This window comes from Acromyrmex echinatior, chromosome 14 (assembly GCF_024713525.1).
Source record: "Acromyrmex echinatior isolate Ae372 chromosome 14, ASM2471352v2, whole genome shotgun sequence".
In the NCBI taxonomy this organism is placed as follows: Eukaryota; Metazoa; Arthropoda; class Insecta; order Hymenoptera; family Formicidae; genus Acromyrmex; species Acromyrmex echinatior.
Genome location: NC_141865.1, coordinates 6,512,270 through 6,537,345, shown reverse-complemented (window position 1 = coordinate 6,537,345; position 25,076 = coordinate 6,512,270). Strand labels below are relative to the sequence as shown.

General features: G+C 36.5%; 1 protein-coding gene across 1 annotated transcript in view; it reads left to right on the top strand.

Moving 5' to 3' along the window:
- The window catches only part of ci (transcriptional activator cubitus interruptus), a 95,314-nt gene extending 70,253 nt beyond the window's left edge, over positions 1-25,061 (top strand). The window contains exons 2-12 of the mRNA XM_011063609.2: positions 6,036-6,304; positions 6,616-6,705; positions 9,099-9,296; positions 10,830-11,107; positions 13,460-13,714; positions 14,158-14,322; positions 16,688-16,852; positions 17,494-17,919; positions 21,018-21,557; positions 21,629-21,898; positions 21,994-25,061. Coding sequence (XP_011061911.2) covers positions 6,036-6,304; positions 6,616-6,705; positions 9,099-9,296; positions 10,830-11,107; positions 13,460-13,714; positions 14,158-14,322; positions 16,688-16,852; positions 17,494-17,919; positions 21,018-21,557; positions 21,629-21,898; positions 21,994-23,439 — 4,102 coding nt within the window. The 3' untranslated portion in view covers positions 23,440-25,061. The remainder of the gene's footprint in view (positions 1-6,035; positions 6,305-6,615; positions 6,706-9,098; positions 9,297-10,829; positions 11,108-13,459; positions 13,715-14,157; positions 14,323-16,687; positions 16,853-17,493; positions 17,920-21,017; positions 21,558-21,628; positions 21,899-21,993) is intronic.
- The last annotated feature ends 15 nt before the right edge of the window (positions 25,062-25,076 follow it).

Here is a 25,076-nt window from a genome sequence, read left to right as displayed (position 1 = left end):
AGGACGAATCTCTGACTCAAATGAATTAAACGCACGTATGCGAGACGCGCGCTACGCAGCGTTCGAATAGCCTATAAATACACACTACGAGCGAGCATATAGTGCGCCGTTAGGCCGGATTTGCAGCAAAGGCGCGGCTCCGATCGATCCGCGACGTTTCGCATATCGATAGACCGGCGACCGATCTCGCGTGTAAATACCTTGATTAACGAGACTTTGACTGATCGTAATCGAGTTTTCGAAACTCGTCTTGAAAGCATCACACCGATTCTTGAGTGCATAGTATTCCCGTAAGACGCGTTTCCCAAGTCACACTCGTTGTCTTATTGTTACTCCCCGCTGTTACAACGCATGTTATTATTTTTCAGACTATATATAATCGATATAAGAACTTGCTTGTAAAGTAACTTGCTTATAAAATAGTTCATAAATAATATGAGGAAAGTTTTTAGAATTCTGCATACGTTCACGATTTCTCGCTACGCGATATTCACTTGACTCGTCGAAATCGCAGAGGGGTGTAACTCGAAGGGTCCAAGGCGCGCTAAATATAAGACTATACGACTCAACCCCGCGATCCCGCGCATAAGCGCCAGTCGCGGAACTATATCTACGAGTTCATCGAAAATAATTCCAGTCTTCAGGTCCGCGACTTTTCGTAGTAGAGGTTTAAGACATTCACTATACTGTCTAAATCGCCGACACTTTCGTGTTGAGAAAACGCCATCCTGGCGTAGGGCCAGGATCGCGACCATAGATCACCTCGCGAAGAGTGTGCAGAATTGCGAAAAATTACCTCGAGCTCGACACAGAGCTTCCACCGATGGTATCGACGTCAATGACTGGTTTATGGCGTAAGTCATCGTAGAAATCCGCGAGAGATATGGACGTGAATAGCATTGTTCATTTACACTTTCGTCATCGATTCCAAACGTTTTCACAATAACTCGCTAAGAAGATAATCCAAATCACGCAACAATGATAATACTATAAAAAATGGTGATCCCTCAGTGTCACTTTCCTTGAGTCATTATCTCCATTTTTCTTCCTTCTTTTCTTTTTCATGGTCGCATTTGAAGCGCGTGCCACTCACACTGCCTTGCAGTCTTTGCACCATATGGTTCTTTTCCCTTTCTACATGCTGTCCTCGCGACAGCGCATTCGGCAAACGACACAGCGATAAATATTATAACTTGGGATCTCGTGAATACACCGCACTTTCAACGTCTTCAAAGCTCGTCGTACGTCCTTTGGATAACATAGAAAATAATTGCGCCACTTGATCCAGCCAATAATACGCTGTAGGATTCCTTATTAATGACGTAGGATTCCTTGGGATCATAAAAATTGATACAACTCTCATTATAAAGCGTCAATTTTTTGACGAGTCACAGGATTATCGTTTGGCAAATTATAAGGAGTCATCTTACATCGACTTGCGCACCGACGTAGAGAGGGATGAAGTTTGGCCGAAGGCCTAATCTCTCGCCTTTCCACATCGCGCTGATCGGCTTTCGGTTCGTGCTTAAGCCGCATCCTTTTACCCCGTTTCGGCTCGGCCCCTCATACCCACACGAGCTTCTTTCCGTCGCGTCGACGTGGTCTCTATATTTCTTTTTCAAGTTTCGAGGCAACAGGGAAACCGGGCAGATGTTCTCGGGCACCGCTTAGCTCGCCTCATTACCACGAGTCACGTTAATGAGCTTGCGAACCTTAATTCTTCACCCAGCTTCGCCGATCCTTCTCCTCCTCTTTCTGCCTTCCGAGATTAAACCGACCGAGACGTCGCGTGTCTACTCGACGATCACTGAATTATCACCGCCGAAATTTCAAGGAATTCTCATCTATTCGATAATTCTAATTATCGCAAGCTGCACTTCTGCTCCGCAATTTTGCAATGAAAAGTTTACTGCGAAATTAATCGAAATCGCTAAGCTATGCTTTGTATTAATATGTATTGTATTAATCGCAACTTTAGAGGCTATAAACGAAAAACATGAGATCGTGAGAGCTTAAATTTTCGAAAGAAATTATTAGAAATCAATGAGAATCAGCATTGTTGAACGCCAAGAAAGAACGAGCGGTGATCATAAGAATCTCAAGAAGATCTCTGGGTTCCTGAGGCGGATGGGTCGTAGATAAAGATAGATGGGTCGGTTTCCGGTGTGTCGAGTTAACGACTCGAGTTTTATTTGTCGGCAGGGAAAGCTGTGCGCCGTGGAAATGAGTGGAAGAAGAAAGTTACGGATGGATCGTGTGTACGAGACGGAGAGAACGAATTTCGAAAGTACGGAAATAAAGAGTGTGAAAATAATAGGAACAGTAAATAAAAAAAAAAGGAAGAAGGAAAAAGTAAATTTTCCCAGATACATATGTTTTCCATAGATAAGTGAAAGTTATCTTATGTCATATTATTAGATAAAATAATTGACTTGAAGTAGATAACTTTTTACGAGAAATATTTTAAAATATTTCACTGGAGAAAATAAATCAGGTACGTTGGGTGTATGTCTTTGGTTACATGGATATTTTAAAAACTCGCAGAGTGTGACAGACGCTTAAAGCAGTGGCTGCGAAGGGAGAAGAAAGAGAATAATAGAAAAAGAAGGAAGAACAGCAGCCAGAGGCAGAACCATACCTCGAGTCATCTGGCAGTCAGCAGGATTGGAAATAGACACAGCTCGCTCTTTCCCTTTCTACCTTTCATCCTTTCCTTCTCTCTTCCCAGTACAGGAACTCTCAATCTCTCTCTCTCTCTCTTTCGGCCATTTCTCTCTCGGTGCGAAAAGAAAAAACGGAGAACATGAGTATGCCAAACCCGGCGGAGTCGACGATGTTTTCATTGTAACGGTGTCCCTCCTGATTCTTTCAGTTGACTTTTTTATGGGATCCACTACTAAGCAGCCTGTCAAAGCGTTCTAATTTTTGTCCCGGCGTCGCTTTATTAGGGGAAATAATTAAATCGTTCGAAAAAGTGCATGATTATTCACAATTAACTCCAAACGCTAATATTTTCCTCGTTCTATGTAAATTAATTAATATTACTGTAATAAAGTAGTTATTTGATGATTTACAATCTCTGGCGTGTAATTTAAAAGCGCTAATACCATGAAGCTTTTTGCATTTTCTTGTCCTATTAGAATCACGGCAATTGAGAGATCCCTCGACCTGTCAACGAGTATCGTGACAAACGTTTTAACACGTTCGACCACTGTAAGCGGGCACCCAACAGACAGTAATCAAAATCCGTGGACACTGAGCAAAGTCAAACAGCCGACCCGGTTGTCTTTACTCAGCAAACTCGTGGAAGCGCGGAGCCAATATTTAGACAGCGACCGACTCAAACATCGTAATCCACCTTAAAACGTTGCGACACGCGCCAATCGTCTCTCCATCCCTGTTCCGCAGGATGCTATTTACTTTATCATTCGCGACGCACCGTAATCACTGCCGGCTAATTAGATCTTTATATTTGTCTCGTGATATTAGGACTTCTTTCCACAAAGTGGTACTCTCCTTTCCATTTGGCTGCGAGATTCGATTAACTAAGAAAATCTCATTCTTTCGTGACCTCGAAGAGAAGTGATGACGTTCGACCTTCTTCATAACTTAACTACAAATCTGTTTCGATTATTAATGTACGAGATGTGACATTTTTGGGACTCAAACGGACGACCTGACGCTGATCGTCATAGTCGTTTGGCCATGGCTCATTGTCAGCGCGATATGGCATATTTATGAGAAACTTTTAAAAGAGAGTCCATAATGGTACTTGAAGGAAGAATACGAAGGAATAAAGAATACACAGAAAAAACATTTGCTGAAGTATCTAAAAATGTAAATAAAAAAAGATTTTAAAATAATTTCGTGGGTCTATCAAAATAACTAGGTAGAACGTTTCAACATTGATGGCAATGCTGCAACAAAATTTTCAACTAATTTAAATATCCATAATTATATTGATGACCCAAACAAAATCATCTTCAGATTTAAATCTAGCTAAATTTTTAGTAAAATTGTTCTTTCCAGCTTCGAGATTATTTTTTGATATTTTAAATTTTTCGGACGAAAAATGCAATGTATCTTTTTTTAACATGTATTTGTTTTAAAGCATTCAAAAACCTATTATTATAATATATATAGGTTTGTGTACATTTATTTGAAATACATTAATATAGTATTATAATATTTGATATTAAAGACATAAGCGCACGTTTACCGTCTCTTGAAAGACACAACTTTACTCGCACGAGACTGCTGTTAATGAAATCTGTGTGCGGAAGAACCTGGACGTCGAAGGAAGAGGATCTTTGAAGGCACTGGACACGCATCGTTTCTCGATGTTTCGAGCGTGGCGAATTGCCATCATTCAAAACGAGACGCACTGCCTCTTTTGCAGCGGTTTGTCTTCTCTCTTCTGGACCGCGATCCTCCTTTCTTCGAAATGAACGAGCGCGCGCATTGTGACGTTAGTGAGAATGACAAACAAAAACGCATTATCTTATCTCGCGAACAAAGTTATACTTTGATCATATGACTGTGCCATTGATGGAAGACACCTGTCTGTGTCAAGAAGAGACACGAATAGAAGCTTTGACGAAGAGACACGCGCCATTTGTCGCGTTCACGAAGTGTGTTGTAATTTCATCCGTCAAACATGAATGCTTTTTTTCTCTCTCCCTTCGCTATAAATCACAAACGTCTCGGTAGAAATATGTTTCGTTAATGAGAATTATATATAGGAAAGAATAGTAGTTATCGATCTATTAGCAATTTTTGCGAATGGCTTCTTTTACCAAGGTATTTTTGCCACATAATTGGTAATCAGGGAAATGCGAAGAAAATTGAAAATAACCAGAGAAATGAGGGAAAAGTCAGGATATTTTCTGAAAAATTAAAATTTTTATTTTTAAAGAACTTTGATATGCATACATCACACACATCCAATTTTGGAATACTATCAACTTAAAATTGAACAATTAAAGTAATGTTAGCAACATTAACAATACATTGCTATGTTAAGTTGCTCTTTCAACAAAATATTTAACGATTTCCAAATCAGAACAGATATAAAACATTTTAAAATATTATTAATTAAAAATCAGGGAAAATCATATGAAATTTTGTCTGGAAATCAGAAAAAAGTTATGAAATTTTAGGACAAGAAATTTGTGGCAACTCTGTTCGCTCTTTTATAGTGTGATGATTGACACAGATAAATAGATTCGCGAAAGCAGTCGTCGTGACATAAATACACCGACACGTACACTCGAGAGACAATCACATACGAATACGTTGGCTATGAAAATAAGAACTGTAGGCACTTAAACTCGTAAATTTCTTTCTCTAGGTTTTTTCTCATTCTGGTCTTTATATTGGTGGCATATAAAGACTAGGCGAATGACAATTCGGAATGCAGGAGAAAAATTGTATTTTATATTAATCTGTGCTGTAACTCTACAGGGAAATAATTATTGTCACGCGTTACAATAATTTAAAGTTTAAAAGTTAACGACGGTAAGCGATAAACATACATGAATAATAATATTTATAGGATGGAGAAATTTCTAAAAAGACGCGAGCGAGAGGAGAAGCGATGGTGAGATCGAGTAGACAAAAGAGTCGACCAACTGACGCTGACAAATACAAATACATTCCGTACATTATAATTCTCCGGCCGATTTCGAGTACGCGATACTTTCTTCGGGGTATCAACCTTAGATACAGACGTACCGATCATACGCTATTGCTTATTGGAGTGAATAGAATCGATTGAGTATCAATTCGCATAGATTTGACAATCTCGCATTCTTATTTATTTTATTCTTATGTTATGTTGTTTCTCTTTTCTCGTGCGAATAAACTTTGTTAATCAAGCCGATGTCAGATCTACTTTCCTTATCTTGGTGAGCTATCCACATATACGGCGGAGATTATAATTCAATCGCGCAACACACCAAAATAGATATAATAGTCACAAGTGAATTAACGTTGCAATCAATTTTATGTCAACTAATTAACTTTATGCTTTTCAGATTATCCAGCAGTTCAACAGCGATTGGAACACCCGGTAACGGCAGCGGGGGTGGCGGCGGAGGCGGAAGCGGTAGCGGAGGTAGTGGAGGCAGCGGAAGCGGTGGAGGTGGGACTACTGGCAACGGGACTTCCGGTAGTGATTTTCTACGTAGAAGTCATCCCCTCGCGGAACATACGGCCCTACATCCCGCTTACCGGATCAACTACATGGACCATCTCTACCATCAGCTCCAGGCCTCCACACACAGTCCCAACGCTTCACTACACGGTAATTATCCGACTATATGCACATACAGTTAGAAGTGTTAGCGAACAGAACGGGGCACAAAAAAACTATGCGCTATCCCTTCTACGATGAATTGGAAAGCTCCGTGAAGGAGACCCGCATTTCCGCCGGAAGTCTCTCCTTTAGCGTACAAAAGCGCTTCTAACCCGATTCATCACGCATGATCTGTGCCGTGGTAATAAAACGCTTTACTTCCCTCTTCGAATGACAACTAAGACGGTGTCCATTTCGTTGACACAGCCAATCCATCGGTGTATTTTACGCGAATATTATTTTCTTTTTTCTGTTTCCAGGACTGGGTGGTTTGGGGCCCGAATACCTCTTACACGCGGCAGGTCCTGCCAGCACCCTCGCATCGTCCGAATTCCCATTCTCCATTGATGGTAAGTCCAATAACGTGTATCTTCTCTTTAATGTCCATGCTGACATGTGTACGTGTGACTGAGTTATGTGTGCCGTGCCTAGCTAACACACATAGGTATAGTGGCACTACCGGCAGGTAGGAGATCGACTGGTTAAGAGGCTGAGAGGCTAAAAGACGACCGAAAGGGTAAACGGGGCCTCGTTAGCCGCCACCGCCGCATAATTGAATCGACTTGGAGCGACACGACCTCATTAACACCTTAGCGCCTATCCTACAGGTTGTCTCACATTTCCTCTTCCCGCCCTCTTTATTTTCTCTTTCTAATTCTGACTCAATTTCTTCACTATGCGAATTTACATATATGTATGTATGCGTATGTGAACGTACCATGATGTATGCATTTGTATGACTATAATATGTATATGCGTTTACAATAATCATGATACTGTAATTGAACAATTAAATTTCCTGTCTAGCTATCTTAACGCCAAAATATTGAATTTAACACGTTAAGTCTTTTGCAATAGCAGAAAGCTATTCATAAGATGTGTATGTTTGTGTATATTTGTATGAATATGTATGTTTTCAATAATCATGGTAGTATAATTGAACACTTAAATTTTCTATCTAACTATCTTAAGGTCAAAATATTGAAGCATTTGAAACGTTGAATCTAAGTCTTTTGCAACAGAAAACTATTTATAAGATATACGAAGTTAAGAGTTGAAATGATCGCGGTTTTCGATTTAGCATGAGGGCAGAACCTGTTTGAAAAGCCCTATAGTTGCCGTGGCATGCTTCGCGTAGTAGCATCGGAGAAGCCACGCCGATCGGAGTGGACGATTGCACCAATTTACATGTCTCAATCCCATGTTCGACCTGCATGCGCGAAGGAGCGAAGAGAAGAGCTGGAACATATCGAGCGTGTCGGGGTCCTGGAACTCGCGGAGAAAAAGGGTAGATCGACCGAGGGATGAACGGTAAGGAACGAAGGAGAGCCCACATTCGCATATTCATTAAAGTCTGCGAGAACTCTGCGACGCGATGCAAACCGGATATGGTGGAACCCACTCTTTGGCCTCTCACAGCAGAGACCTAAGATAATCGATTCCTATCACGAGTCTGGGTATTCGATCGACACGTAATAAATTATAATACTTTATTTTAATCGTCACCGTTAATTCGATTTGCTGCCATTTTGAAAAACAATCAAGAAGATTAATTTATAGAAGATATAATTTCTCTGACATCGCCAATGACAACCGGATCGAATATAACGTCAGAAAACCGCGTCAGTAAGTTTGTGAAAAAGCAAGTGTAGCAATGTGAGCCGATAAATCGTTCATTGAGCTTGCATCCCATGTCATGCGGAAAAACCGCACAGCAGTTTAAGCCGTTGGTTTTCGTTCCGCTGCCGTCGCCGTTGACCACCGTAAATTTGATCATTGACCGAATTAATAACCGATGAAGAGGACAAAGCGGAGCCCTCCGTGTGGGCCGCCGCGACGAGACAAGGAGGAGGAGGAAGAGGAGAATGGGTTTCGCAAATAAAAAAAAAAGGAAGAAGGCGAGCAAGGGGATCTCCAACTGCGAGTAACTTTATACTCGTTGTGCGCGAACGAGCGATCAACCGAGTGGAAATTGAGGAGAAGGGTAGGCTCGCTTCTCGTGCTCGTCTTCTGTGTGTATCGCGTTGCTCTTTACACAGAAGAAGAAGAAGAAGAAGAAGGGTAAAGAGGGAGGAAAGGATGAGAAGGAATGATGGAAGAAAAAGGGGTACGAAAGCGAGGTAGAGAGCACTCGCGGCTTAATCCCGCGATGGCAGAGCAAGAAATCGTGTTGGGGAAGGGAAAAGAGGAGAGAAAGAGAGAGAGAGAGAGAGAGTTGATAGTGCGAGAGAAGGATAAGAGAGCGTAACCGCCACCATGTAACCAACGATGGTAAGTACAAGCGAGCCGCCACCATGCTCTTAAGAAAGTGGTTTGTATATTACGTCGTTACGCTGCGGTCACAGGCAAATCGCCGCTAAAACGTTCAAGCCACAAGATCGGACTCTCCTCTTAAGTCTTCTTGACTCTCCTCTCTTTCTCTTCTCTCTCTCTCTCTCTCTCTCTCTCTCTCTCTCTCTCTCTCTCTCTTTCTTTCTACACTCAATATTCTTGGTTCTTCTCAATCTTCCATCCGACTACCTATGTACCCGATTACCACCTCAGTGGTGAATGTTAAAATGTATGTTCCGAGGAAGATCATGTTAGCACATGACAATGATAATTAAATTATAAATTCTATCAGCTTTCTGTTTGACATAGAAATGACGAGTGAATGAGATTGAAAAAATAATTGGGAACTGAAAGTTGGAAGTTTCTATTTACATGAATATCAAGTTAAATTCGTCCTTTCCTTCAATTCCAGTTTCAGCATCGTCGCGACTAGGAAGTCCACGAGCCTCAGCGATCAGAGCGAGTCGGAAAAGAGCACTCAGCAGTTCACCGTATTCGGATAGGTTCGACATCGACAGTATGATTCGATTTAGTCCTAACAGCTTGGCGTCAATCGTCAATGGTTCGCGAAGTAGTAGCGCGAGTGGAAGCTATGGACATCTTTCTGCTGGCAAGTAAAATTTCTGTTTATAATTTCAATTATATACTGAGAAAAAAATGCTATTGATTCAATTAAAGTTTATATTACAGGCTATCACTAACATAAATAATTAATTCATGTATATTTTTATTGACATAAACGCCTTGATTGAAATAATAATTTATGCCTTTATATCAATAAAAATATACATGAATTAATTACTTATGTTAATAATTAATATTACAACCCGTATAATATATACTTTAATTGAATCAACAGTATTTTTTTCTCACGGATAAACAATTTAATTTTTAATAAACTTTTAATAAAATATTAGTAAAGATATTTCTTTACTATATTTTCATTCGTTCATACCTAAAATTCTAATTCTTAGAATTAGGAAAGATACAGCATAAGTTAAACCAAGATTAAAGTCAATCTAAATTGGAAGAAATGAATGTAAATCAGTTTAACCCTCACACGAGTATTTACGGGTCAAAAGGCAAATGTATACTGTCAGTGCCGCTCTAGCAAACAGATATGCTTTTAAAGAACGATCGAAGGCGATAGGCGGCGACGTATTACAGTACCAGAGCATAAAGCCATTATATAGGCGGTAACCTTCTTGCTCGCGAGTTAAGAACGCCCGGTAATTTGCGATTAAATGAAGTAATTAATGAATTAAAATTCAGACGGCGTGGCATGCCGGTCGTTTGTCGGCGTTGCATCGTCGAATACCCGCAGGATGTTACCGCTCGTTAAATTTGCTTTCGATGCATACGTCATTGTAAATACACATCACTTGTATCTCTTCTTTTATTTATTTCGATTTTATTCTTTATTGAAAAACAATTTTCAACCTTCTTAATTTACATTTCTACAATTGTTAATGGAAATTAAATTCACCAGAATTTTTTGATGATATTTCAATTGTTTATAATATTTATTCTGAATTTGAGCTATGTCAATCATGTCAGTAGCGATAAAAGCATAATCGTAAATGTAATTAATGTATAAATATGTAAAATTACATTCGGATGAATGCAAGCTTCTTCGAGTTACCATGTATGCATAGTATAATAGTACAGTTCTACCTACGCACGGTTACTTTATGGTTTTGTAACAGAGGCTCATGATTGAAATGCAAGCTTAGCCTACGTGCCGGAAGTTCGACGTGCCGTGCTCGGACTGTCAAAAGAACGGACATACGGCCCGATTTCGTTGTTATTCTTATATCGCAACCATATTTGAGCGATTCGATGTAAAGCATTAAACATCCGATACTCGTAAACTGCTAAAGATTCGTAAACACCTAAACATTCTTTAAATCATAATTTCATCATAATATCTTGTACAATAATATCTGAAGATCTTTTATTTTGAATATATTACTGCTGCAAAATTAACACATTCTTGGCATTATGACGGCGGCAATATGAAACAAATTCCACATAATCAAATAACCATATAAGATATAGATAGTGAAGAAAACTATATAGATAGTGCTTTATGAAACAAATGTCGTGTATACATGTATTAGTAATTAATCAATCTACATTGCAGCAATGAGTCCAGCATTAGGCATGCATCCTGCCAGCATGACGCCGCACCTGCAGCAGTTACAAGCTCACCTTTTGAGTCGCGCGGCCGCGGTGGCGCTTTTACCTCATACACATCCCCTTCAGCCACCCGCACCACCGCCGCCACCGCCGCATCCTCATTCTCACCCCCATGCTCATGGACTGTCCCCTCATTCGCAATTATACCCCGGTGTGCCACCTCATTCCACGTCGTCAGCAACGCTCAGTCCGCACGGAGCCGGATTGCCCCCGAAGAGTGAGGTAAGCGAAAAAAAATCGATAAATAAGACTAATAGTATCACAGGTAGCATGTAAATTCCAAAATCTTGGATGTTTTTCTGCAAATAACAAATGCTATAACAGGTTGTCACAAATTATTCATCCTAAAATTCCATTACTTTTCCCTGATTTCCAGATAAAATTTCATGATTTTCTCTGATGCTTTCAATAACATTTTGAAATATTTTGTATTTTTGTCCTGATTCAGAAATCATCAAATATTTTGTCGAGAGAACAACATTTGACATAGCAATGTAAATTATTATTAATATTTGCATTTAATTGTTAAGTTGATAGTATTCCAAAAACGCATAGATGTGATGTATACACATCAAATTCCTTTAATCCCAAGAATTTTAATTTTTCAGAAGAATGTCTCACTTTTCCCTGACCGTTTTCAATTTCCTTGACATTTCCCTGGTTTCCAGTTTTGTGGCAATCTTTATATATATAATTAAATCATTATAATTTCAAAATCGATATGACACTTAAATCTATCGTGTTAGATTTAATCTAATTTGAGTTGCCATTGCTCCTATTCATAAATAGAGTCAATTTGACACTATATAGTGTCAAACTTAACTCAAATTGAACTGTTTTAAACTATTTAACTCCACTATTTTAGTACAAAATAACGATATAGTAGATTAAGTAGGAGCAGTGGTGACTTAAATTGGATTAAATTTGACGCTATAGATTTAACAGTGTTAGATACAGCGAGAATATGGTACGAACAGACGTTAATTCTGAATAGAAGGAGAGCGCAATATACTCGCAATAGCAAACCCGGGAGTGCCATTCGATCGTTATTACTAGGATATGACGGTATACGCTCGGTGGCATCGATATTCATTGGGAATAAATAATTATACTCTCGTACCCCCCATCAGATGCCCGCTCGACCTTTCTTAGCTATGTCCCGTTGGCTTCGTCTAACGATGGGTGACAATGGAACAAAACGAAGATAGAGGAGGAGAGAAAGAGAGAAAGAGGAGAGAGACGGAGAAAAAGATTGAGTTACTCTCTCGCGAGTGGGTCCTCGGGTTACAAGCAATCTCGCGCACATTATTTCGTTCGATTCCACCCCCTTCTAACTACCTTTATTTTCCCACCCGCCTGATCCTTCTTCCTTCTTTTACTTTGATCGTCGCTTCCTCATCTTTGTCGTTTCCTCTCTACCGTCATCGTCGCGGCGTGGACCCGCGCTGATTTATTTGCATCCGTGCACTCGTCGACGTAGGCGCGGCATTTTCATTTTCTGCCCCGTGTCCACACGCTGTAAAGTTTACCGGCGTAATTTGCATCGGTTTGCATTTTGTTTCCATCGTCGTGTTCTCTTGTCGTCGTGCTCCTATACGCGTGTCGCGTACTTATACAAACGAGAACCCTCGCGATCCATGTTTATGCGATATTTTTGTTATGGAGATATGTATATGTGCTATAGCAAGATCGAACAGGTTTCTCTATTTCTCAATCTTTTTCATTGCCTTTTAATACCGAATATATTCGCGTTTTTTTTATTTCACTAATGAGGAATCATTTATATGTATATTAAAGATATACAAGTCAAATTATCCTGAAATGTAAAAGTTGCTACGTAAAAAAAGTTATTAGGATATTAAAAGAGAATTAAAAATTCTCACGTTTCATTAATTTAGTTTTTTTCTATTAAAAATGTATCGTTACTAAAAGCACTTATTATTATTATTACTTTTATCTCTTCTAATTTAAAAACTGATTAAGTAACAAGAATTTCTGCTGAAAGATTTATTACGCGTGATAATAAGAAGCGAATAAAATATTCTTAAAAATGCTTACATTAAGCAATATGACATTTTACATTTCAAATCCTATTTTCATTGATCTACTTTCAAATATAGTAATCAATGCGCTTGAATACCTAATTATCTTCTGTCAACCTGTATCGTAACATAGAGGTGGAGAAATCTGCATATATGACTTCAATTAACTGAAGTTATATCTCTATCAGAGAGAGACTACGTGAGACTGAGAAAAGAGGAAAGGATATTATAATAGAAATGCGATTTGTGACAGTTTGCAGTAACCTAATCATTGCGTTTATAAATGTAATAATTATGTTATGTGCGTCACGCGATATGATATGAATTCATAATAAATTGATTTAATTATATTGTAATTAATGAACGATTGGAACTTGTGAGATTTGAATTTTCCCACCCAATGAAAATACTACACTCTCGGAATTACAAGCATTTACATTCACGATTCCAAGTTCTCCGAGCATTTGAATAATAGAAAAAATATATACATTAGAGAATATTTAGTTAATACTTCTCTCATTTTCATATACAGAGCATAGAGTCATGCAGGAAAGCATCGGAATCATCGTCTCGCTCGGTGACAGCCGAGGCCGATACTTCCTCGAGACGGGCCGCCACCAAAGTTAAGAGGGAACCAGCGACGACGACAACCAACACAACCACCACTACAGCCCCACCGACTCATCCTCAAGGTCTTAGTCCAAGCGAGGATCTCAGAGATGAACCTGGTGACTTCATCGAAACGAATTGTCATTGGAGAGACTGTGGTCTCGAATTTCCTACACAGGTAATATGCAGATATATGATGATATCTTTATCATTTATTTCTTCATCAAGGCAAGAATGACAGAAACAATTACAATTTTTATACTGCAGTTTTTGGAACTTCAAACAGAACATTAATAGAAATAATTAATTTTACGTGTACTGAGAAAAATGTCGGTTGAAAATGGAGGAATTAGAATCAATAAAAATTCTGGTTATCCCAACTAAAATTCTAGTAGTTTAACCAGAGAATTCTGAATTCTGATTCGTCCTTTTTCAACCATAATTCAAATTAATTCAACTAGACATATTTTCTTAGTATAGAGCGTTGAGATATTCCTTGAAATTATTTAAAGAGAAAGAGAGAGAATCGAAGATATAATACGATAATATCACTATCTGTACATCTCAACGAAAGGCTCGGTCTTATCCACATTAATCTAGCATGCATCTCCTCCCAAACAGGATGATCTCGTGAAGCATATCAACAACGATCATATACATGCCAACAAGAAGAGCTTTGTTTGCGGTTGGGAGGAATGCTCGAGGGAGGAAAAACCCTTCAAGGCTCAGTACATGTTAGTCGTGCACATGAGAAGGCATACGGGTGAAAAACCACACAAGTGTACGGTAAGTAAAGTACTTACTTGTTTCTCCCAACCGAAAATTTTTTGTATTAATCAATTATACATAAATGCGTACAAATACTTGTGAGAAGTGACTTTCCAAAATCTTATAAATCGCGCTATTCAACGCAAGTTTTATTTGACCTGTTGCAATCAGCTATTAAAAATGTTTAAATAAAAATAGCAGTCAATTATAGAATTTAACATATTAATTTAAATATATCTTATTTTTAATAAGATATCTTTAATAAGAGATTTTTTTAAATAAAATTTTCTTTAATAAGATTTTTATTATCTGTATTAAAAACAATTTTTGTAAATTTTATTTTTACTGATAAAAGTCAAACTTACATAATTATTATAATTTTTCATATTATATGGTTTAATAATGAGCAAGTCATTTTACTAGATTTATGTTTGCGTTTCTTTGGTATAAGTTTAAATAAATTTGCGTATAAATTATAAATACGTACGCATTAAAATTATTACAGAGAATTTTCTATAAAAATAATAACCGTCATTTGAGATACATATACATATACTTATGTATATTGAAGACGCAATACATATATATACACAACAGATAATATATATATAGATAATACATAAAAATATGCAAAAATTCAATTGGTATACATAATTGCCGTTAGTCAAGAAAATATCAAATTTATATACAACAAACGTATGTTTTGTGCAAAGATAATCTTGAAAGATCTGCTAACTGTAGTACTTTAGATATTCGACCTTTCTTGCAAAATTTTAAATAATTAAAAAATTTTTGGTATAACTTTTTATTATTTAAATTATATTTTGTAAAATTTGGAGACGTAATTAAAAGAAAAGAAAAATATTTTTTACTTTTATAAAAATTATTTCTAGATTTTGAAAAATTTCAAGAAAATGTAATTAAACCAAGACTAAGATTTTTTTATTTAAATTAATATTCTATACATTTTTCACCAAATTTTGAGAAAACGAAATTAAAAGAGACGAGGAATGCTTTTTCATTCAATTTTTAAAAGGGGGATTTAGAAATTATATTTTTTAATTTTTCTCCCACAAATTAATTCTTAATACTTTGCCAATTTTTGAGGACACTCACCATTGAATCGAATTGCGTTCATTTCACTGTCACAGCAATTTCTCGTACCACTCCATTACAATCGTGAATCGATCGTTCGTACATTTACCGGCACTCTCGACGTTCAATCATACTTGCGACTAATGCGTATCCGTATGTAAATTCTTCCAACAGGGACAGTCATGAGCGAGATTAATTAAGAATGATCGTCGTGGCGATCGTCCGTGAGTGTATTCGTCACTCCCGACTTGTTACGTGCGACGCGTTCTCGATCGGCACAGGCGTTCGAAATTCCGAGAAATGTCGACACGTTTGTCAACAAGACACAAGCGAGATTATTCGTCTCGATTAAACCGTCGCGGTGTCGCGATGTCGCTTGTCTCCAACATCCCAATGCTTTCCGAACCCTTTCACGCGCTCGCCAGAGCGGAATATCCGAAATCACAAATCAGAAAATGAAGATTGCAAATGGCGCGGCGTCTTTTCGACGACCCGACACGACGCGACGCGACGCGACGCGACGTCAGTCACGAATGCTGAGACTGTTAATTATGACTGTCCAGCCGCGCGATTCGTACAACGGGACGATTAACATCGTCAAATGCGATGTTCTCGACATTCGTTCGTACGTGGGACTCATAATTCGGGACGGGTAACAAACGCGAAAATCGCGGAATGATGAAGTCACGAAACACTATGAAGTTATGTGCGACGCGAACTGATCAGTGCGTGGTGATGCGGCGCGTTTTCAAAATTGATCGTTGATCATTGGCTCGCGTCGCCCGCGGGATGTCGATCGACGCGGGAAATATAATGTGATCATGATAAGACGTCATTAGAAAATAAACATCGTTGGTAATTATAAGAAGTCTAAGAAACAGATTCCGATTGAAATTATTTTGTTTTCTCTAGAAAACACAATAGAAATCTAGAAAATAATTGAACAATTGAATAAATAAGAAAGTTTTTAATGCAACATGCAGCATTTCTTTTTTCTTCTTTTGAAATATTTTTCTTTTTATTTATTTTAATGGTTGTCGGGTAATATATTCGAATTATAATTAATCTATACGCTTGTATTATATACAATTAATTTATATGCTTATATTACATACACATATTGTATTAGGTGTTGGAATTAATTCGTAGCGTTTTTAATGAAAGAATGTTATTTATTTCACATGAGCATTAAAAAATACATTAATGAAAGTACTTCCCATCACTTGTAAAACGCTACGAATTAATTCCAACACTAACTAAATTTTAAAAAATATCCTCTTGAATATAGTTCGAGGGTTGCTTCAAAGCCTACTCGCGGTTGGAAAATCTCAAAACTCATCTCAGATCTCATACTGGCGAGAAACCATATACTTGCGAGTATCCAGGTTGCAGCAAAGCTTTCAGCAATGCCAGCGATAGAGCAAAACATCAAAACAGAACGCACTCCAGCGAGGTATTATCCTTTTTCTTATTAACACAAAAGTCAAGGAAAGAAAAAATTTTTAAAAGAAAAACAGAATTATAAAATAGTATTAGTTTCTGGGAGCTAGGAATCCTTCTTCAAGGATTAAACATCATCTTTATTCTACAATAAAATATTTTTTTTTTTATTACTTGGAAGTTTTATTACTTTTATTACAGACAAGATGGTTCTTATAGATTTTTGGATGCTGAAAATGATGTTGCAAGCCAAATTTTACCAGCGTGTCAAGTTTTCGAAATAACTGAGGTTTCATGTGTAAAAAAAGCCATATTTTGCATTAATTAAACCTCAATTATTTCGGACTTCTCAGGTGAAATTTGGCTTGCGACATTGTTTTCAGTATCCACAAAGTTAAAATAAGAAACATTTTGTCTTTCTGGTTCAAAGTAATCTTTTGTTTGTTTTTTAATTAAATTAATAAGTAAACTAGTGCGTGTGTATGCGTGTATTATCTTTTGCCTTTGATAAATTGAATAATATACAGTGATTACTATCTGAAAATTTTATTAGGTGTAGTAAAAAGAAATCCATCTATTGGAAAAATAATGGATTTCTTTTTACTACACCTAATATATATATATTTAACTATTTCATTGGTATTTCTTGTCCAGAAACCGTACATTTGTAAAGCTCCCGGCTGTACGAAGAGGTATACCGATCCATCGTCGTTGAGGAAACATGTCAAGACCGTTCATGGTGCCGAATTTTATGCAAACAAGAAGCATAAAGGCGGCGGTGGTGGTGATGGTGGTGGCAGCGACGAAACTGGTGCAGGAGGTAACAGTCCCAGCAGGAGTGAAGATTTGCCTCCGAAGACACCCAGTCTCTCGAGTCCTAGCGTCAAATCCGAAAGTGAAGCGAACAGTCCGCCAGGTATCATGCAGCAGCAAGGTAGTCCGCTGGTGGGCGGTTGTAATGACGAAGTCGCGGGAATTGGCGCTCTTACCAGCGATGGAATAGCTCTTACCGAAGAACCATGGAACGAAGAGCCCGATGATTTGGATATCGCCGATCTCCCTGTAGCACTGCGTGCCATGGTGAGTCTTTTAAGTATCAGAGGACACTTCACTCTCTTCACGAGTAATACAACTCAAAAAATTTGATTCATTTCTTTAGTTATCGTCATGAATGAGCAAAATTTTAATTTGCCGAGGCGACAATGATATCTCAAGAATCTGTCATCAAATGATATCATAAGAAGTGTAGAATATTCTAAAATTAATGTTCAGATATAAAGAAAAAGAAAATAATTTGTATTGAAAAAATTTAACAAAAAAAAAGATTTTATTTTTTAATCAAATTGTTTTTTATAGCAAATTGTTAGAAAAATTATAAATATTTTAGTTGTTGTTTTTATAAATTGTAAAATTTCAAATAGTAACTTTCTGATATATCTATAAGTGTACACATAAATATGTAAATAATATCGCGTGTGTGTGGGTGTGTGTGTGTGTGTGTGTGTGTGTGTGTGTGTGTATGTGTGTGTGTACGATTTATTAATTACAATTTAGAAATACATCCTTTGCTGCTATTTATTTCGTTTTATTTATATAAGCTTTGCTCTTTATTATTCTCTATATTTATTACGGACATAGATTGCTCGTAAATAGAAGAAAATATTCGAATCTTTATTATTTTGTATTAAAAAATATTCAAACAACATTTTGGTGAAATTGGGAATCTCTCATCATACGATGACTACGTCTTCGAAGTTATGTTATCCTTAAAATAAGTTGAATATGTGGGAACCAAAGAAATTTGTTATTGCTGATACTGAAAATAAAATTTTAAGTAAGATAAAATTTATCCAAAATTTATAAAAAAAACAAAAGCATTATATTATAATTATAATATGTATAGTAAAAATTCGAAATGTTCATACGAGTACAAAACGACAATTTGCTTTATTTAACATTGAAACGAGTTTAGATAGTGTATTTGGAGGAATAAATATTTCAGATGTTATTAATATAAATTTTAGTAAATATTATTGCGATTAACTGAAGACCAATTAATGCCTTTTCTCATTCAATAAAGAAAATTCTAATAAAAAGAAAATTATAATAATTTCATTTAATTAAGTTATACATATATCGTTTTCCCCAGCAACCGAGAATGGATTGAAATGAATTGAAATGAATTCAGATTTTCAAAAATATTGATTCACGAATGTTAAAATGAATGCTTTTTAATCCTGAATTTTATTTATTTATAGGAATTGCATGGAGCATATCTCTATGCCTTTCAATCAAAAAATAATATTAGCTTTTTCTGTGCATTGTGAATACTTCAATTCAAAATTTTGAATGGAAAATGCAGTTTTTCAATCCAATCGCATCCAAAATCTAATTGAATCTAATTGAATCCAATTAAATTCAAAAAAAAGTATTTGCTATTTTTTTTTAAATACGCATTCAGATAGAAAAAAATTTCAATCCATTTTAATCCATTCTCGTTTGCTGGGTAACTCAAATATTTTAGCAAATATCTTACTTGGTTTAACAAATATATCCGTGATTCCAGTGACTACGGCGATGATTTTAGATACAAGAAAATATCCAGCACTGACAATAATTCCCACAAGCACGAGCACTGAGAGAAACGGAACCAATTTCATGTTTTTTGAGAATAAGGCCAATGCTTGAGTTATGAACAACATGATTGCAAATGATATTATTACATCCGAATAAGACTCTTGTCAGAACTATAGCTTGGATTGAAGAAATTGTGGCGTATATATACATAGAAGATGTATCACTAATTAAAATTATCAGAATAGTGATGACCAATAGCATAATGCTACCTAATACAAAAGTGGAGATTGGTTCAAGTTTCTTCAAAAGAAGATATTTATAATTCCTAGAAAAAAATAAACATATTTAAACTTACACTGCGTGAGCATTGAAAACAATGTAGTTGTTTTTAAATTATAGTTTACTTTAATTTTTTATTAATAATACAAAAGTTAATGTTTCTCTGATAATGAAAAAGTTTTCTTTCAGAACTTAAGAAAATTTCGTAATAAATAAGTTTTTATCTTCTACTGATATAAAAGTATGTTGTTTTTGTATGTTAGGAACAGCTTGTATTTTGAAATTTAGTTCGACAGTTAAGAAAATTATTTATTTAATTGACGGCTTCAAACAACATATCAAGAACTGATTTTAATTTTGTAACTTGTATCCAAAGAAGGATTTTGAACTACTAACTAAATTTCCATGTTACGACACATGGAAAAAGAGTATGTGATATGATGCGAGAACTATATAGTCTTCAAGCTCCAGTAATATATTCTATTTTAACTCCTAAAATTTTGTTTGTTTGAGCATAAAAGAAATTTTCAATTGTTGAAATTCAGTGACAAAAAAACATAAAAAAATAAAATCTCTTTAAAGTCGATCTTAGGCTATATAAGCTGTCCCTATAATATAAACAAACAACATACTTTTATATCAGTAAGAGATAAAACCTTATTTACTGAGAGATTTTCTTGGAAATCTTGGAAAGACCTTTTCATTAATAGTGAAATATTAGCTTTCGTGATATGTATTAATAAAAAATTAAAAAATACATTACGAAACAAAGAAAAACTGATGCGGACTTTGGGAAATAATGTATTTATACATTGATTCGTGAAAAAAAATAATGATTTGTGGAAGGCAATTTTATAATTTGAAGTTATGACTTTTCTAGAAAACATTTATTTCTAATTAAAATTTGTAATAATATTTTATAATAATTGATCTGTGATTTATTTTCTGTGGTATTCTGTCTTTAATTTACAATTTACACTAAAAATAATTCGGATGTAGTTTGTTTGACAGTAATAATCACAAGCAAGATACAAGAACATGAAGATATTCTCATTTATCTTTGGAATAATCTTGGCTTTACCACTGGAGTTATTGATCAAATTAAATTTCTCAGAAAATTAATTTTTTTTATTTTATCATTTCTTAAGTACATAAGGGAGTGATATATATATATATATATATATATATATACATATATAAATTTTACTAGCTAAAATAAGAAGCGTCCTAATACAAAATAATTCTTTGTTTGTCTTTCTAGAGACTTACATTTCTTCTGTGATATTTTTCAACCTTAAATAACATTATTTGATTATTCACAGGTTGGCGGTATGGAATCGCAACAACAATTGCAAGTACCGGCGCCCACGTCGAGAAATCGCCTGAAAGGAAGACTGAATGCCAAGGGTATGCCGAACATGCCGATCGTAGGCGTAGCAAATATGCGCGGGATTCGCGGAGTTGCACCTCAGGGTAATATCGGTGATCTCAATAAAAGAATCACCGATTTGAAAATGGAGAGTGGTGGTGGTGGTCAGACGCGGCAAACAAGTCTGTCTGATCTTCAATTGAGATTGCAGCCGTTCGGTGAACCGCGAAGGGATAGCAACAGTACTGTCAGCACTTATTACGGTAGCATGAGATCGACAGATTTCAGTAGCAGAAGAAGCAGCCAGGCGAGCGTCGTTAACGCCGTCAGAATGGGCCCAGGGTCAGAAAGCTTATATGATCCGATCAGTCCGGGTACGTCCAGACGAAGCAGCCAGATGAGCACCGCTTCTAGCAGAATCGATCAAAATCATTTTCAGGGACCTTACTCGACGAATAATCTCGTTGTTCAAACGCAGAACATGTCCCTTCAGGTATTCTTCGTTACGATTCTCACACAAATTCAATAAAGGATAATCTTAGACAACGCGATATTTTTTTGCAGAATATTCAGGCAATGCCAAACGACTGGAATAATCCGAGCGGTCAGTGTACCCAACCATCGAGTGATAGACGAATGTCCGAACCTATTCGTAGTAACCCAACCCAAAGGACTTCTCCTCCGATCCCACCCAGGCCGAGATCTGCACAATTGCCCGAGCTTCAGCCTGAGCTTCATCCCAATCAGGAAGTAATTTTGGACGAAGTGGGTGAAGGAGAAATGGTAGAGAACAAACTGGTTATTCCCGATGAAATGATGCAGTATTTGAATCAGGTAATTTCAGTTAGAGTATTTTTTAAAATTATTTAAACTCACAACATCTCTCACGCTGATTTCTTTTAATCTCTAAATTAATATTATCACTACAGGTTCAAGCGGGCGGAAATCAAATCAGTTATCGCGGCAGTCCTCTACCGATTTGCCAATCCCCGATATGTACGAATCCTCTGCATTACCAGCGACAGATGCAACCCACGTGTAATTATAATCAGTCACATCAGCAGAACTGTTATTCTTCTCAACAAGTGGTACAACAACCCTGTCTGAATTATCAGAATCCTTCTTCTGCATCTTACGGTCAATGTCCGAATTCACGTACAACTCAGCCTCCGTCGCAGTATTGCCCGCCGCCTAATTATGGGTCTCAAGTGACAGGCGGACAAGTGGCAAGCCCAGCTACGGGTCAAGTCATGTCACCGAGTTCTCATTATACCTCGGCTCATGTGAGCGATCAACCATTGACATCTCCTGCAGCTGGCGCTCTGGCACCGCAACACGCGCCACAAAATCTGCCTCAGAACTCAGCTCAACTCTCCAGAAATTGTCCTCAGAGTCACGCACATGCTTACTATCCCAGTTACGGTTGCGCGAATCAAATGAATGCAAACTGCAATGGTACCGGTGGCCAAGCCGGTAGTCATCATTCTAATCAAACCTGCACACAATCCAATCACGCTGTACAGATGCGGTTAACGAACAACTGTCAACAATTGTCGCCGCATTGCACTCAACAATCCGCGCCCATATCCAATCCATCGAATATTGTTCATCCGAATGCTCAGTGTAGTCAGCCGTCCGGTCAGTGTACAAGGCCTATCGTAACATCCAACGGTCAAATACCCAACGTACACTCTGCCCCATCTCCGGTGACTAATCAGTGCAGTCCGATATCACCTCATTGTTCTCAATTGAACCACGCGAATCAAGGCAAACCGATCAATACGCTTGTGACAAATCTTCAAAGCTGTCAACAGCAAACTCAACAATCGGCTACAGCGTCCTGCTTGCAGGTCAACAATTGTATTCATCCCAGTGGGACGCATCGTCAAGTCAACGATGGTGGCGGAGGCTCAAAGAGAACGTCACCACAACTTTGTAACGCTCAACAAACTAACTGCAGGATACAACAGCAGCAACAAACCTGCGCGCATAATTGTCAAACCAGTACGAATCCTCCGGCTCAATACAACTGCAATTGCGCATGGACTTACGGAAATCAATGTTATCACGGTCAACATGGTGGATCATTGCCGGAGATACAATGCAGAGATATTAGTCAATCGCAACAAGGCTCGCCGATAAAGCCGCCTCAAGGTATGAGACAAGACTCCTATCGCAGAACATTGGAGTACGTTCAGCAATGTAGGAACTGGTCGATTAACGCTCAAACCCATGAGACCAACGTCTCTAGCTCGACGCATCCTATGTCGCTGCCGCAACCTTTACCAGCTAGTGTCAACATGGTTGTCAATGACATGACATCTTCGCTTAGTTCTTTACTAGAAGAAAATAGATATTTACAAATGATTCAATGACCCATGTCTACTAATGAGCAATATCAATTTAATTCCACTATCGATCGATAAAACAGTTGCGCTTAAACAATTTTTTACTTGATTGTTACAGATAATATAAGTTTATGTTTAATATAAAATTTGCTGTACATAAATAAAATTAAAATATTAAACATGAAACATTTGACAAAATTTATGGTTACGTGTAACTTTATGTAAAAACGGTCGACTTATATTTGCAGATTTTTAGCTTCAATATTGACCTTTACTGACTGTTCAGATAACATAAAGAATTTAAAAGAATTCAGTCGTACATCATAAATTCTGAATTCGTTTTTAGATGCAAAAAGAATTCTTTTTTTGAAAAGTTTTGAAAAAAAGAATTCTTTTTACATCTGAAAATGAATTCAGAATTCATGACATATAATTAAATTCTTTTGAATTCTTTTGAAATTCTGTGCTGTCTGGGAACATTTAGTTCCCGTTTTTAAATAGCAGGATTGATTTTATAACATTAACACACACACACACACACACACACACACAGTCAACTTTTATATGAATAAAATTTTTACAGTCGCGATATAAGACTACGAAGTGCCTTAAATAACGTGCATTTGATGAGTGCCACTGATGTAAGTTATTATATTACAATTGAAAATATCAATTCATGATATTAAGTACCTCGAAAATTCCGCTCATAGTAAGTTAGAAGTAAACAATAGATTATAAAGATAGTCCATATTTTATCTACGAATAAAAATAAAATATTATTTCTCTTTGATAGAAGACAAAATTAATCAATCACGCAATGTATGATTGATAAATCTGCAGGATATTTTTGGAAAAAAACCTGTGTACTTTAAATTATTGTAAATATATTTTTATAATATTATATACTTTTTGTACATCAATTTTATTATGCGACAAGCGTGCCAACGTAGCATTAGCTTACTATAATTAAGCTCAATGAGGTATAGTGTACATCGCCGTACAGTGTGATAAAGAAGAAAGTTCATAAATAATCATTAGGTTATCAAGATTAATAAAAATAACAAAGAGATTTTAAATATAAGAAATCGGATTAATCTTAATAAAAATCCATTTGTAAGAAGCTAATATTAAAATAAAAAGTGTAGATACAATTTAAGATAAGCACTATTAAGGATGAGGATAAATATAAACATTAGGAATGTGTGTAGACGTGTTCTAAAATGTCTTTCCTAGATACTATTTTGGAAATTTTAGAAAATAAATATTACAATATACAATTGCCTTCAACCTGTAATAATATTAAAAGTGTTTTTAAATGTTTCCAATAAATAGAGAATATATTAGAATATAATTAACGGCAACTAATAAAAGATGAACATTTTAGAACATATTTAAAAAATCTGAAAATACAATATGTGCCTAGCTGTTTTTGTTATACAAACAAGTTTTATATAAAATTAAATCTTATTACATTGCAATTACGATGTTAATTATTTTGTGAATATTATACATATTTACTATGATAGATATCATAAGTTAAAACATGTATGATAGCCTATTTGAAGATATTAGAATGGAGCCTTGTAGAAGTGTCTATGCATTTGCAAAATTGTTAATTATTTCGAGAATAAATCATATTAAATCCTAAATCATGTTTTCTTAAT